Here is a 12,638-nt window from a genome sequence, read left to right as displayed (position 1 = left end):
GCAAATCTCCTTAAAAACAGACAAAAATGTCATTTCGGGGTGATTTTGTACTTAGTAAAGAATAAACAAAATGGAAAGACGAATTTATTTTCTATTGCAAAATCTTTAATTTCGCGTATTATCCTTATCCTTACCCAGATTGGGCCCCGCGCAATCCATTTCGCATAGGGCCCCGCAATCTGTAGGACCGGCCCTGGTCTTACGCATTTCATGTCACTCATGTGTCAATCTGATCATGCATGTTCATCTGCTAAGTCGTTGGTTTTCTTTGCTGATTCGGGAAACCCTTTCCATTCTTGACATATATTTACTGCATTGCCTTCAGCTTATGGGATGGGCTGCCTGAATCAGCCGGAAAACTAATGGGTCACTTGGCAGATTATAATTTAAATCTCTATATAACGTGTACACATGGATTATTAGAATATATATATATATATATATATATATATATATATATATATATATATATATATATATATATATATATATATATATATAGTCTAGTAAATAGATATATCATTATCTTCATTTTGCAAGTAACGTCTTTTTTTTTTAAAGATTAAAAAAAAAGATGAGTTACCTACCTTTAAAAACAATGGCGACAGCCATATCATTTCTGTTAGGAAGACAACTTTCTAATTTTGGTTTAAAACGACTTTCTGCCAGATCTGGATCTACTTATGCTCAGGTTGCCGTAAGTAGGCCTAGACTAATATTTTAGAGACACTTCAGTACAGTAGAATAAAAAGTAAAGTATCTAGACTAGATCTACACTAGACTCTAGAGTAGAAGTGAGTCTACAGTTCTACAGTGACTACAGTAGTACATTGTCAGTGACAGTCCAGACAGTAACTTCAGACACTTCAGTAACAGTTTACTCATTACTGAGACTCACACTCACAGTGACTAACTCAGTCTCAGTAACTTGAGTAACTGTGACTAGTGTGACTTAGACTTAGTTAAAATTGAGTCTCACTAACTTAGACACTGTGACATACTAAACTAAACTTACTTCACTTAGACTTAGTGACTAGATCTAGACCTAGATCTATTCATCTAAGTTTAAGTACACTTAAGTCTAGTAACTAGATCTAGTCACTAGTAGTAGTTAGTCACACTAGTGACTAGTGTGAGTCACTGTGACTACAGATTCTCAGACAATTAAGACAGATAAAAACAATTGCCACCAGACACAAAGGGGAGCCAGACACACGCTGGAGACTCGACTCTCTGTTCGTCCTTAACTGACCCAATTTTGTTTTGCCAACCCAGACGCCCGTTGCGAGGGCCGGGTTTCTACAAGACCAACTATCAAGCTCTCCATGCCGCACGGAACTCTTTCCTTCGTACAACACGCTTAATGCGACCAACTATGGTCACCACACGTGCCCGCGGCCCCAAGAGCAAGGGGAGCCAACGAGCTACCATCTCTAGTGTCGATCCAAGTTATAGTATAGGTATAGGTCTAGAGTATACTAGAGATTCTAGTCCGACTGTCTAGATCAGTAGATGTAGTAATGTACTGTAGATCTAGACTATGATTAGTATGATATAATAAATAATAATACTAATATTACTATATAGTCTAGGACTCTAGATAGATGTACTCTGATCTAGATCTAATTCAACAATTCTGTCTAGAGGTGGGTTTTACAAGTATGAGGCCAGCTAGGGGATGATATATTATAATAATTATATTATCTGGGTTCTCCACCACGGCAGGCTAAAATGTGTTATATTAAATTTAAATAATGACAGCAAACCCAAATTACATTATAAATAAATAAACAAACTGTAAATGAATATATATACATGTGTATTTTTTATCCTGTAACAGTAGTTACTAACACATTTCTGGTTTTAAATTACTTTTCGAACTTTAGATTTTGGCAACTTGACCACGGTTTCTAAAAGATTTTTATTTCCTCAGTTTGCTGGTCTTCCAAGTTTTGTCAAAGTTGTAGAAGTAGGGCCAAGGGATGGACTTCAAAATGAGCAGGTAGGCACTTGATCTTTATGTGACAATGACGTACTTGTAGACTGAAGAGATAAAATCTCTACTTAGATCTAGTTGCCTTTAACCAATCATATATGTTTGTGTGTGCAGTCTTCTAGAAAAAATTTTTGTGGGCTATGCCAGTGCTGCCAACATTTTTCCATCTAGGGGCAATGTAAAATAACTGTATTGCCTCTATAAGCACTCGTCAGGTTCAGTGGAATCTATCTTCTGCTGTTTCTCTATCCAATGTGACCAGAAATTTGAAGGTGCTTTAAATTTAAAGCACCACAGGCCATAGTTTGGGCATCCCTTGGCATCGCATTCTTTAAAAAATTTATGAAACTTTATAAATCTATATATTAGAAATTAAACACAAAAAAAGGAGGCCTTTATTCAGTCATCCTTAAAAGAAAAAAAAAGCATTTTTGTATTCAGTAGTAGAGATCAAATCTTTTGGCAGGGTCTTTTTACACAATCCTACCTTTATAATAGCCTGCAATCTTCCAATATCTTCAGACTTGAAAATACACATTTATTAATTTTACTTTGAGATCAAATATTAAATTAAGCTTTGAAAAATTATAGAAAAATGAATATTATAAAAAACAAGTACTTACTTAGGTCCTCCCGCGCCGTTCGGCGCATTGGGCGGCAAGCTGTCTCCATAATGATCTGTCACTGGCAATGTCTGAAGCCTCTTCCCATCTGGTGTCCACTGTTCTGAGGTCCTCCATGAAGGTGTGTCGCCAGGTAATACGAGGACGTCCCTGTTTGCGCTTTCCTCGTTTTGGCTTCCATGTTATCGCAACTCTTGGTGTGCGTAATTCATTTTGACGTAGAACATGTCCCGCAAACCTCATGCGACGCTCAGTCACAACCTCACTAAGTGTTCGACTCCCAGTTCGGCAAAGGATTTCCTTGTTTGAGATCCGGTCTGTGTAACTGACTCCCAAAATCCGTCTCAGCCATCTCTGTTGAGCCACATTTAGTCTTTTCTCAATTTTGACAGATGACTTCCATGTCTCACATGCATATGTAGCAGTTGGAATGACGATTGTGTTGAGAAGGTGTATTTTTGTCTCGAGTCCAATGGCTTGGCTAGTCCAAATAGGCTGCAGCCTTTGGAAAATGCTCCCTGCCTTTCCTATTCGGCACGCTACATCATGGTAAGCATCTCCATCATTTGTTATGATGCTGCCAAGGTACGTGAACTTGTCCAGCTCTTCAAGCTTTGACTCGCCAAGTCTGACGGGGACACCCTTTGCCTTATATCCCACTCGCATAATTTTAGTCTTATCCAAGTTTATGCGGAGGCCAATTTTGGGTGCCTCTCTGTCTAGGCTCTCCGTCATTTCTTGAATGCATTTATTTGTAGCCCCGAGTAGTGCAACATCATCAGCAAAGTCCAAGTCCGTCAATTGGAGTTGTTCATGCCATGGAATACCAAAGGCAGTCTGGTTCATTGCTCTCCTCATTATGTAGTCGATGGCTAGGAGGAAAAGGAAGGGAGATAAGATGCACCCCTGTCTAACACCTGTCTCGATTGTAAAAAACTCTGTTGTTCCCTCTTCTGTTTTAATGCAGCAACTAGACTGACTGTAAAGGTGTCGTAGGATCTGGACGAATTTTTCTGGTATACCGTATTCTCTAACTATTTTCCATAGGACCACTAAATTCTGGCCATTCTATTAACTTGTAAAAGTTAAAGTAATGTTCCCAAGGCAGATTTTAACAATCTATTGGGCAGAGGATGTAAAGCTCATCTGTTTCTATGGATAGCAGTTAATGAAGGTGTCATATGGCCAGCACAATGCAAGTATCAATTAGATTTGGGTGGACTTATTGGGAGTTCTAAAAATCCCAAAGTTTAAAATCCTAGTCTTCCCTGGGTTTTGAACTGTAGACCCTTTAGTTTGATAGCCAAGTGCTTTACCACTTGTTACCACCCCATTTTGTATTAACTTAGGTCATTAAAAAAAATTCTCATGTATTTCATGTAAACTTAACCATCAGATTTCTCATTAATTTTATTTTCCTTCTAGAAAATAGTTCCGACAGAAGTCAAGGTAGAATTCATCAACAAGTTGGCTGATGCTGGGCTCAAGACTATCGAGGCCACTAGCTTTGTATCACCCAAATGGGTTCCACAGGTGAAATAGGTTCTTACCCTAAACAAAGCAGCCAAATTATTTTCTGATACAAATTATGGAAGATCACTTTAGGTGCATGTGTCCAGATTTAGATGTAATAGCCCAGCTTCCTGAATCACTAGACTCATTTTAATTACTTAGTTTTTGCAAATAGAAAAATTAAAGGTTTAATCTTTGTATGGAAATAATATCAATGAGTATAGGATACACTAAGATGTAATGTAATATGCTTTTTTTTTATTATGGCATAGTTCTTGAAGATTGAATTGTATATATCCCCGTGAAGGCTCAGAGCTTAGCTGGATGACTCTGTTTCTTGAGATTCATTTAGATAACATGAAAGACTAGAATTGGACTTGACCTTATTTTTCTACATTGTTGTATTTGGTAGCGTAATTAAGTCTAGCATGAGAAGATTATGAAAAGTTCCTTATGATGTTTTGTTGTGTTGTTTTTCTATATACTTATTAAAGTTCTGGTAAGTTTAGTTTCAGGCCTGACTGGTCGGTGCATCTATTGTTAAATAGGATGTTTATATGACCATCTCTATTTCTCCCCCCCCCCCTTTTTTTTTTTTCCTAAATAGATATCTTGTAAGAAAGGACGTAAGCGATGAATGGATACTCTGTCTTTACAACCCATTCTAGTTTTTTAACACTTTTTTTTTATGTTAAACAATTGACTAATCTTGTTTATTTTATTAAATTTTTTTTTTTAGATGGCTGACCATAATGAAGTCATGAGAAAAATAACCCGTAAGCCTGGAATTGTGTTTTCTGCACTGACTCCAAACTTGAGAGGCTTTCAATCTGCAGTGAGTTACTGTTGATATTTTGGGGAAAACAAAAATTATTTATTCACTCTTCACTTGTTTTGTGACACTTTCTTATTTTATAATTAATATAATATTATCTTTTTGAAATATTTGTTTTCTATTTGACAAATTGTAACATAGTCAAAAGATGTTAAAAGAATTGGATTTTTTGCATTAGAACTCTTAAAAATAATTATGCGAATGGATATTCATAAACATTCTGTGTATAAAAATAAAGCAGCAACTTTGTAGCACTGATTGTTATTCGCTAGTTTATTTATAAATCAAAGAAATGTTTTAAATTCTTTCTAGTTGGCAGCTGGTGCTCAAGAAGTTGCCATATTTGGCGCTGCATCTGAAACTTTTAGCAAGTAAGTTCTTGTGTTGTTGTTTTTTTTTCAATGTGCTAATTTCTTGCTCCTAAAATCTATTCATTTTGATGCAATATTAACAGCACTTAATTCCTGTCCCAAACATCAGATCTGAGTTCAGTGTTACACACTTTTATCTAGTGTACACAATTTATTTTCACTTTTTTTTTTTTTTTTTTTTTTTACTTCAATTTTTTTTTTCAATATATATTTTAATGTATTTTATTAAATTTAATCTTACTGGAATTAGCTAAAAGTATCATAATTAGCGATAGGAGAAGAGTTTACTTGGTTTGTTTTAAATCCTACTGTTGCCTAAAAATTAGTTTAAACATTTTAAACCAGACCGGACAGACAGGATGACACTGACAGGCAAAAATGTGAAAATTGTCAATAAGGCAAAGGTTGACTATGAAATGTTGGGATAAGCAGGCTAGATTGTTTATCAGGCTCACCATTTGACTTGTGTCATATTTCGTTGCATTTCTTGATAAGAGATTAAAGGTAACTTTTTCAGACCTTGTGATCTATGACGGGCAGATGATGTGAATGTAAAGTTCATCTGTTTCTATGACTGATAGTTGTATGGATGTCATGTGGCCAGTATAATGACAATCGCCTTTACTTCCCTTATGTAAGCCAGGTGCCCATTAGAATTGGGTGTCCTAAACATTCTGGATTGAATTATTGTCTTCACCAGGATTTGCACTTGAGACATCTTGGTTCAGAAGCCAAGTATTTTACCACTCTGCCACCACCACTTTTTACCACTTTTAATTAGTAGGGAGAAGCTGACCTCTAAGGCTCTACTTCTCAATTGTCATACTCTTAAATCTTTTTCTCTTATTTTGTATAATGTTAGTAAAATATTTAAACCTTGAAATTTCAACTATGTATAAATTATCAACTTTGACTTGTTTTATTTTGATGTAAACCTCAACAGAAAGAACATCAATTGTTCTATTCAAGAAAGCGTAGAAAGATTCCAAGAAGTTACTAAAGCCGCAAAAGAAGCAAAAATTCCAGTTAGAGGGTAAGGATTTTTTTTTTTCTGTCTAAACGGAAGCTTTCTTTAGTTTTAAACATAACCATGCCAAAGACTGGATAATTACAGTTACAGAAACTATTTTCATACTCCAAGTGTAACACATAATAAGTTGAACGTTTCAATACTTGAATACAAGTTATGTAACCATACCAATGTTGCATGATGAATCTAAATATACTGAATATAATCCAGTAATAACTCATAGGTTGTGATATTCACAGTGAGATGTCACTTTTTACTTTACAACTTCAAAATCATCATTTTTACTGACTTCTTTAATTACATTTCTCAGTCTACAATGCACATCATAATTTTACAAATAATATTTTCACTTCTGTAGATAAAGCTTCTCTTAGTTACATTTTACATAACTCTGTACTCAATACTCCTTCGGTAGACCATATACTAATTACTAGCTTGACTGCCTTCTAACTACTTCTTAACTCTATCTCTCCTTACAGACGATACCAAGGTTGATTCCACCAGAATGTGGTAAATAATTAGGGAGAGAAAGAGTTAAGCTTGACTTTTTTCCTATATGGCTCCTTAGTCAACTGACTAAAATCAATTACATCCTTTCTCTCATTCATCCTGTCATCTGATAACTAATGTCGATATATCCCATGCTTTTATGCTCTATTATGTTCAATAAATTATTATCAAATATAATGAAGTACAATAAGGTTACTATTTTAGCTGTGACAATTATATGTATGGATTCCTTCAGTCATGAAGCAACTATGGATCATCTCATATAAATGAGATGATTTTGTAATCCTATTTTAAATGATTATAATGTTATATTTAAAACTATTTTTCCCTTCATGTGTTCAGGTATGTGTCCTGTGTGTTGGGCTGTCCCTATGAAGGAAATGTCAAGCCTGAGAAAGTGGCTGAAGTAAGTGTTTTTACTAAAACATTTATTTTTTTTGAAAGCTAGTGAAACTTTCATAGTCTTTGGCATAGGAGGATGTTGTGTAGCCAGTACAATGACACAAGCTCTTCAACATTTTCATACAATTTTAGGTACTGGGCCAGCAGTATGGTGGCTGACTGGTTAAGCAGAACTGATGATTTTTCAATGTGAATCTTATCTCTATAACTAAGGATTTTATTTGTGTGGATGTATTAAGACATCCATCAAAACACAGAACTCTTCACAGCTTATTTTACTTTACCTAGCTAACTCAGATCATAGATGAGCAATACAAGAGATTGAAACTTGGACAGTCCCAGAATCCCTTTGACTTGCACTTGGTCTGTTTGCTGGTGACACACTCTCCATATCACCTTTCAACTCTTACTTCACTTGACCACAAACTTTTCAGATAGACTTCATAGAAATGACAACGATATAATCAAATAACATTTTCTTTGTTTGGCAGGTGGCCAAGATGTTACTGGATATAGGATGCTATGAGATCTCATTGGGCGACACAATAGGCGTAGGGACACCAGGTGCTATGAAAAATTTGATTGCAGTAGTGTCTAAAGTTGTACCGCTGGATAAGATAGCAGTTCACTGCCATGACACTTATGGTCAGGCGCTATCCAATATTTTAGCAGCTCTTCAGGTGATTCATTGATTTATTTGTTATCCAAATGAATGCTTCTTTTAAGTATAATACTCAGGACCATGATATTTTTTTCGATTAAATCAAAATCCTTGACAATAGGGTTAGGTGCAGACTATTTAGACCTTTCTTAAATTTTTAGTATTAAGCTCTAAAATGATATAAATAATTCAAGGATTTAGGTACTAAATATTATACCTATTTTTGTTCTAGAAGAAAGCTTTCATTGAGATTTAATAGCTTCTTTATATTGTATTCTCTGAAGTTTTATTAATCTTGTATTTCTCCAAAATTATTCACAAATTAGACTAAATGAAACATTAATTGCTTTAAATTTGGATTTTTTTTTATTTGAAGAAATACACATTGGCTGAAAATCAGATTTTAAAATATATATATTTTTTTTAGTGTTTATTAGTGATTATCAAAATGCTGCACAATTATTTTTTTTTATTTTTAGTTCATCTGTAAATATATAATTTTCCATGCATTTCAAAATGCACTGATTAGACAATGGCTACATTTGCCATATTTCTCATGGACATTACATAAAATACACAGTAGCAAAGTAGTCACATCCAGAAAATTGTTTGTCCTCTATAGTTTAGTGTTTAACCATTTGATGACTCAGTACAATAAGATACTACTTTCATACTACTTTCAGGCTTTCATACTCAACCTGGGATTATAAGTTAATAGGTTTTTTTGTAAATGGTTATTCGCTCTTAATAGCTACCATAAAGGAACAAAGTGAGGACATTGATTTTTCTATTATAGAAATCATATTTATTAATAATAAACTAAAACAATTAGTGAACCTACAGTCATATATAACATATTTAGTATTGCAAACCCTTAAGTTCTGATTCCAGTGTATTTAATTATTCATGCTGTGTTTGTCCTCCGACAGATGGGTGTACACATTTTTGACAGCTCCTCTGCTGGGCTTGGGGGTTGTCCATACGCTAAAGGTGCCAGTGGAAATGTGTCTACTGAGGATCTAGTTTACATGATGAATGGTCTAGCAATAAAGACTGTAAGTGTTAACTGTTGTCCTGATTATATAAATTAAATTAAGAATTATTATTTATAATTAAAAATTATCTGGTCTGTTAAATATGTGTTGTTTTTGGTATTTATAAGTTTATATATTTGAATAAAATACTCATAAAATAATGTTGTTCCGAAATTCTCCATTGTTAATTGGGGGGTCCTAGAACTAATGAAATGTAAGAATAGCCTACTGCCTGTCCTAAAATTACCCTTCCTTATGTGCTAAGATAAATACAATGAATAGTCCTGAATAGATTAGTCACGTTTTAGAAAGTTCTGTTAATTGCCAGAAATAAATCCTAGGCTATTACTTCATTATAACAAAATATAGCTAATAGCACTGCTTCTGGTTAATTTTTGCCCTGGAGGATTGCATGGCCAATAAAAAAGTTGCTTCACAATTGAGGGGGGGGGGGGGGGGAACCTTTGAAAAACATCCAGTTTATTCTATTGAAAATCCACAGTTTATGCTGTTAAAAACCATCAGCGGCACTGGCTTCTGGGTAGAGTATTTATGAGAAAAACAGAATTTCAAAATTTAGTATATAAAAGTATTCTTATTGAATTGTAAAATATGTGCAATAGTTTATTGAGATTCCAACTATCTCGCATTGTCTGTTATTGAGTCAGAGCTAACATTTACTAAATAATTTTTTTTCATTATTGGCATGAGCTTCCTTTTATTTTGAAGACTTAGAACATTTGTTTTTTAAAGTCTTCAATGTTGTTCATTTACTGTTGTCCAAGTCAGTGTCGGGACTATTGTTTGATTTCTGCTGGAAATGATATATATAATTTATTTTTAAATAGAAAATTAAATAGTATTTGGTCATTGTGCTGGCCTGTCAACTGTTGGACCACTAAGCTAAGAACCTCAAGAGTCTTACTGTAGTAATTTTAAGTATATTTTTAAGAATATTTAACAACAGAAACTTCTTTCCTTTCCAGGGTGTTGATATACACAAGCTAATTGAAGCAGGTCATTACATCTCCACACACCTAGGTAGGAAATCTGGCTCAAAAGTGGCTCAGGCCACAAAGTCATCACTGTAACAGACACATTATGCAAGAGCTCATTTCTGAACAGGAATGTTTTGCTTTTCAAGCTGTTTCAGAATTATATTGAAATCCAGAATATATTCAATGTACACAGAGTCCATAGCCAAAAACTAAAGTATTCACTTAAATATTATTGTTACTCAACCGATAGGCTCATATTATTTTATTTTTTTTATTAGTTGGCAAGCAAGATTGTTGCCAACTTTTTATCTAGAAAAAAAAAAAGAATTGATTGTCTTAAGGCAAACAAATTGAACCCAAGGAATTATTTTTTTTTGAAACAATAATTTGAAGTAAGTTTTGTCTGAACCATATATGATCCTGGATTGTTTATTGTATTTATTGGGCAACATTGTCATTATGAACATCACAAACTTTTTAACAAATCTTGACATGTTAACTCAATTCTCATCCTTTATATTTTGTTTGCTTGACTGTACTAATTGTAGTATTATTGATGAAATGGATGTACATTTAATATTTACTGCCGATCTCTTGATTTGTTTGAGATTTGAATATTTCTTAATTTTAATTTATTGATGTTATTTACATTTCTGATGATGGCTCATGGAATTAAATTTGGCTAAATAACATATTTTACGAGAGGCTTTTTATAAGTAAAGCATAGTGGTCAAGTGGTAAATCACTTGGCATCCTGTGTCCACCCAACTCCAATGGATAGCTGACCTTTGTTGGAGAAGTAAAGGCGGTAGATTATTGTGCCTCATGACAGCCGTGTTAACCATTGGTCAGAAACAATGAGCTTTACGTTATCCCTCATGGATCACAAGGTCTGAATGGGAAGGGGTTACTTTTGTTTTTTCTAGGAATGTCAATATAGTTTCTGAAGATATGATTACTAAAAATTCTCTTGCTAAGGAATAATTAAAGTTGCTTGAAGTTTATTCCTAACAAACATTGAATTTTGAACTTTAAATAGATCTTAAGAGAGAAATCAGTTTTTCCGACCTAAATGTTATTCCATAGGCTTTCATCCACTTTGTTGAGTTAGAGACTTTTACTGTGATAATATCTGTTATGTTGGATGCTAGAATTTTGGAACTCTTCAAGTTTGACTCATTAGGGTGTCAATTTATACTAATTCATCCATCAGGCTTTCATTGTCTGTACAAGTAAAATGTTATTGGGCTCAAGAGAAATGGTTATAGTGTTTAAGGAACTGTAGATTTAAAAAGAAGTAAACTTAGCTACATTGAATTGGACAGTCTTTTTTTTTCTTCGTCTAAGTGTTGCTTATTGACTTGTTCAAAGTTTTGGTAGATGTTAGATATAGAGCTCTTTAATTGTTTTGCTAGAAAATGAATTACCGGGTATGTGATATTATTTTTATGTACTGATTGTTTGATGTGTAAATATTTGTATTTGACTTTATTTTAATACACCATTTAGGGATGAGAGTTTTGCCAAGTCACATTATTACAGACTACAAGGCTACTTAATAACATCTGCTTTTTTTTTTTTTATTATTATTATAGAAGCAAAAATTATTATTCATTTTTTGCAAGAGCAATCATCAAAATAGTATCTACTAATGTTTAGATGAATCCAGAGTCATGTAGAAGTCTAAATGTGTGATCAAAACTCCCTATTTAAAAATAATTTTATAAAGTGTTTTAATTGTATGAGTTAGGCTTAGTAAAGGCCGGTGATGTTGCTATGGTCAAATGCAATGACCAACAGCCTTTACTTTACATATGTCAGGTACTGTAAGAGTTGATTCATCTTAAGGGCAGCTGAAAATTTAATTTTCAAAATTTAATTAACGTCTTGGTCATGAAACAAAAGCACTTTATAACCTGGCTAATACAAGCAACCTTATAATCCAATATAGTCTTGCGTTGGGTAACATAGAAAGACTTCAAAAACAAATTTCATATTCTTTTCAATATTTTATTGTTCTGAGATGAATCTGAGAAGATTGCATTGGACAAAGAACTTGTGATTTTTAAAACCTATAACAATGTCTCTGTAAAAACAAAAGGGTAATACTCATTTTGTGTTTTTATTTCTAAAATTAGAAAGTTTGTTGTATTGGGTTTTTTTTTTTTTTCACAGTCCTACCATGGAAACTCGGATATACTTTTTCTCCTTGTTTGTCTTCAGTTCCATCAATATTGTATTCTTCTTAGATAATGGCCTTGTGGAAGAATGCTTGATGGACTTTGTGGACTATTGTATTTCCAATTGTATTCTGAAGGTTGTTTTTTGTTTCACTTTGTTCTGTATGGAATGAAGGGCTGATGCTAGCCTGTTGGAGCTAGAGATTGATAGTCTCGCTAGCATGTTGTTTTATTGTTGTTATAATTGAGTAGTTATTATTCAGCTGTGTTATAGTTATTAATTGATCTATTTCCCTGTTGGGCTGTTGCAATCTCCCATGTTGGGAGTCACTGATTCTTGAAGCTATAAAAGACCACCATTGTTTTAATCAGCAATAAATGTTATCAGTTAGTTGACTATTTGAATGTTGTGTTTATTGATTTGAAACTTGCCCCCCCCCCCCTCTTTTGCAAACATGTGTTTATTTGTGTGTTTGTTGTTTTATG

At 33.8% G+C, this 12,638-nt stretch overlaps 1 protein-coding gene across 1 annotated transcript; it reads left to right on the top strand.

The window, feature by feature from the left end:
• The first annotated feature begins 553 nt into the window (after positions 1-553).
• LOC106066887 (hydroxymethylglutaryl-CoA lyase, mitochondrial-like) lies at positions 554-12,072 on the top strand. Its single transcript, XM_013225989.2, has 10 exons — positions 554-697; positions 1,934-2,002; positions 4,045-4,152; positions 4,871-4,966; positions 5,279-5,337; positions 6,281-6,370; positions 7,220-7,283; positions 7,771-7,959; positions 8,870-8,995; positions 9,961-12,072. The coding sequence occupies exons 1-10, from the start codon at positions 575-577 to the stop codon at positions 10,063-10,065; spliced, it is 1,029 nt and encodes a 342-aa protein (XP_013081443.2). The 5' UTR covers positions 554-574; the 3' UTR covers positions 10,066-12,072.
• Positions 12,073-12,638: the final 566 nt, after the last annotated feature.

Source organism: Biomphalaria glabrata, chromosome 17 (genome assembly GCF_947242115.1).
Source record: "Biomphalaria glabrata chromosome 17, xgBioGlab47.1, whole genome shotgun sequence".
Classification (NCBI taxonomy): domain Eukaryota; kingdom Metazoa; phylum Mollusca; class Gastropoda; family Planorbidae; genus Biomphalaria; species Biomphalaria glabrata.
Note: the sequence above shows the minus strand (reverse complement) of the source record. Positions and strands in the feature narration are given on the sequence as shown.

Bases quoted from the DNA above. Each gene is read 5' to 3' on its own strand.
- LOC106066887 (XM_013225989.2), top strand. From the start codon at position 575: ATGAGTTACCTACCTTTAAAAACAATGGCGACAGCCATATCATTTCTG. The intron at 4,153-4,870 runs GTGAAATAGGTT...TTTTTTTTTTAG, and splicing joins CACCCAAATGGGTTCCACAG to ATGGCTGACCATAATGAAGT. The intron at 6,371-7,219 runs GTAAGGATTTTT...TCATGTGTTCAG, and splicing joins GCAAAAATTCCAGTTAGAGG to GTATGTGTCCTGTGTGTTGG.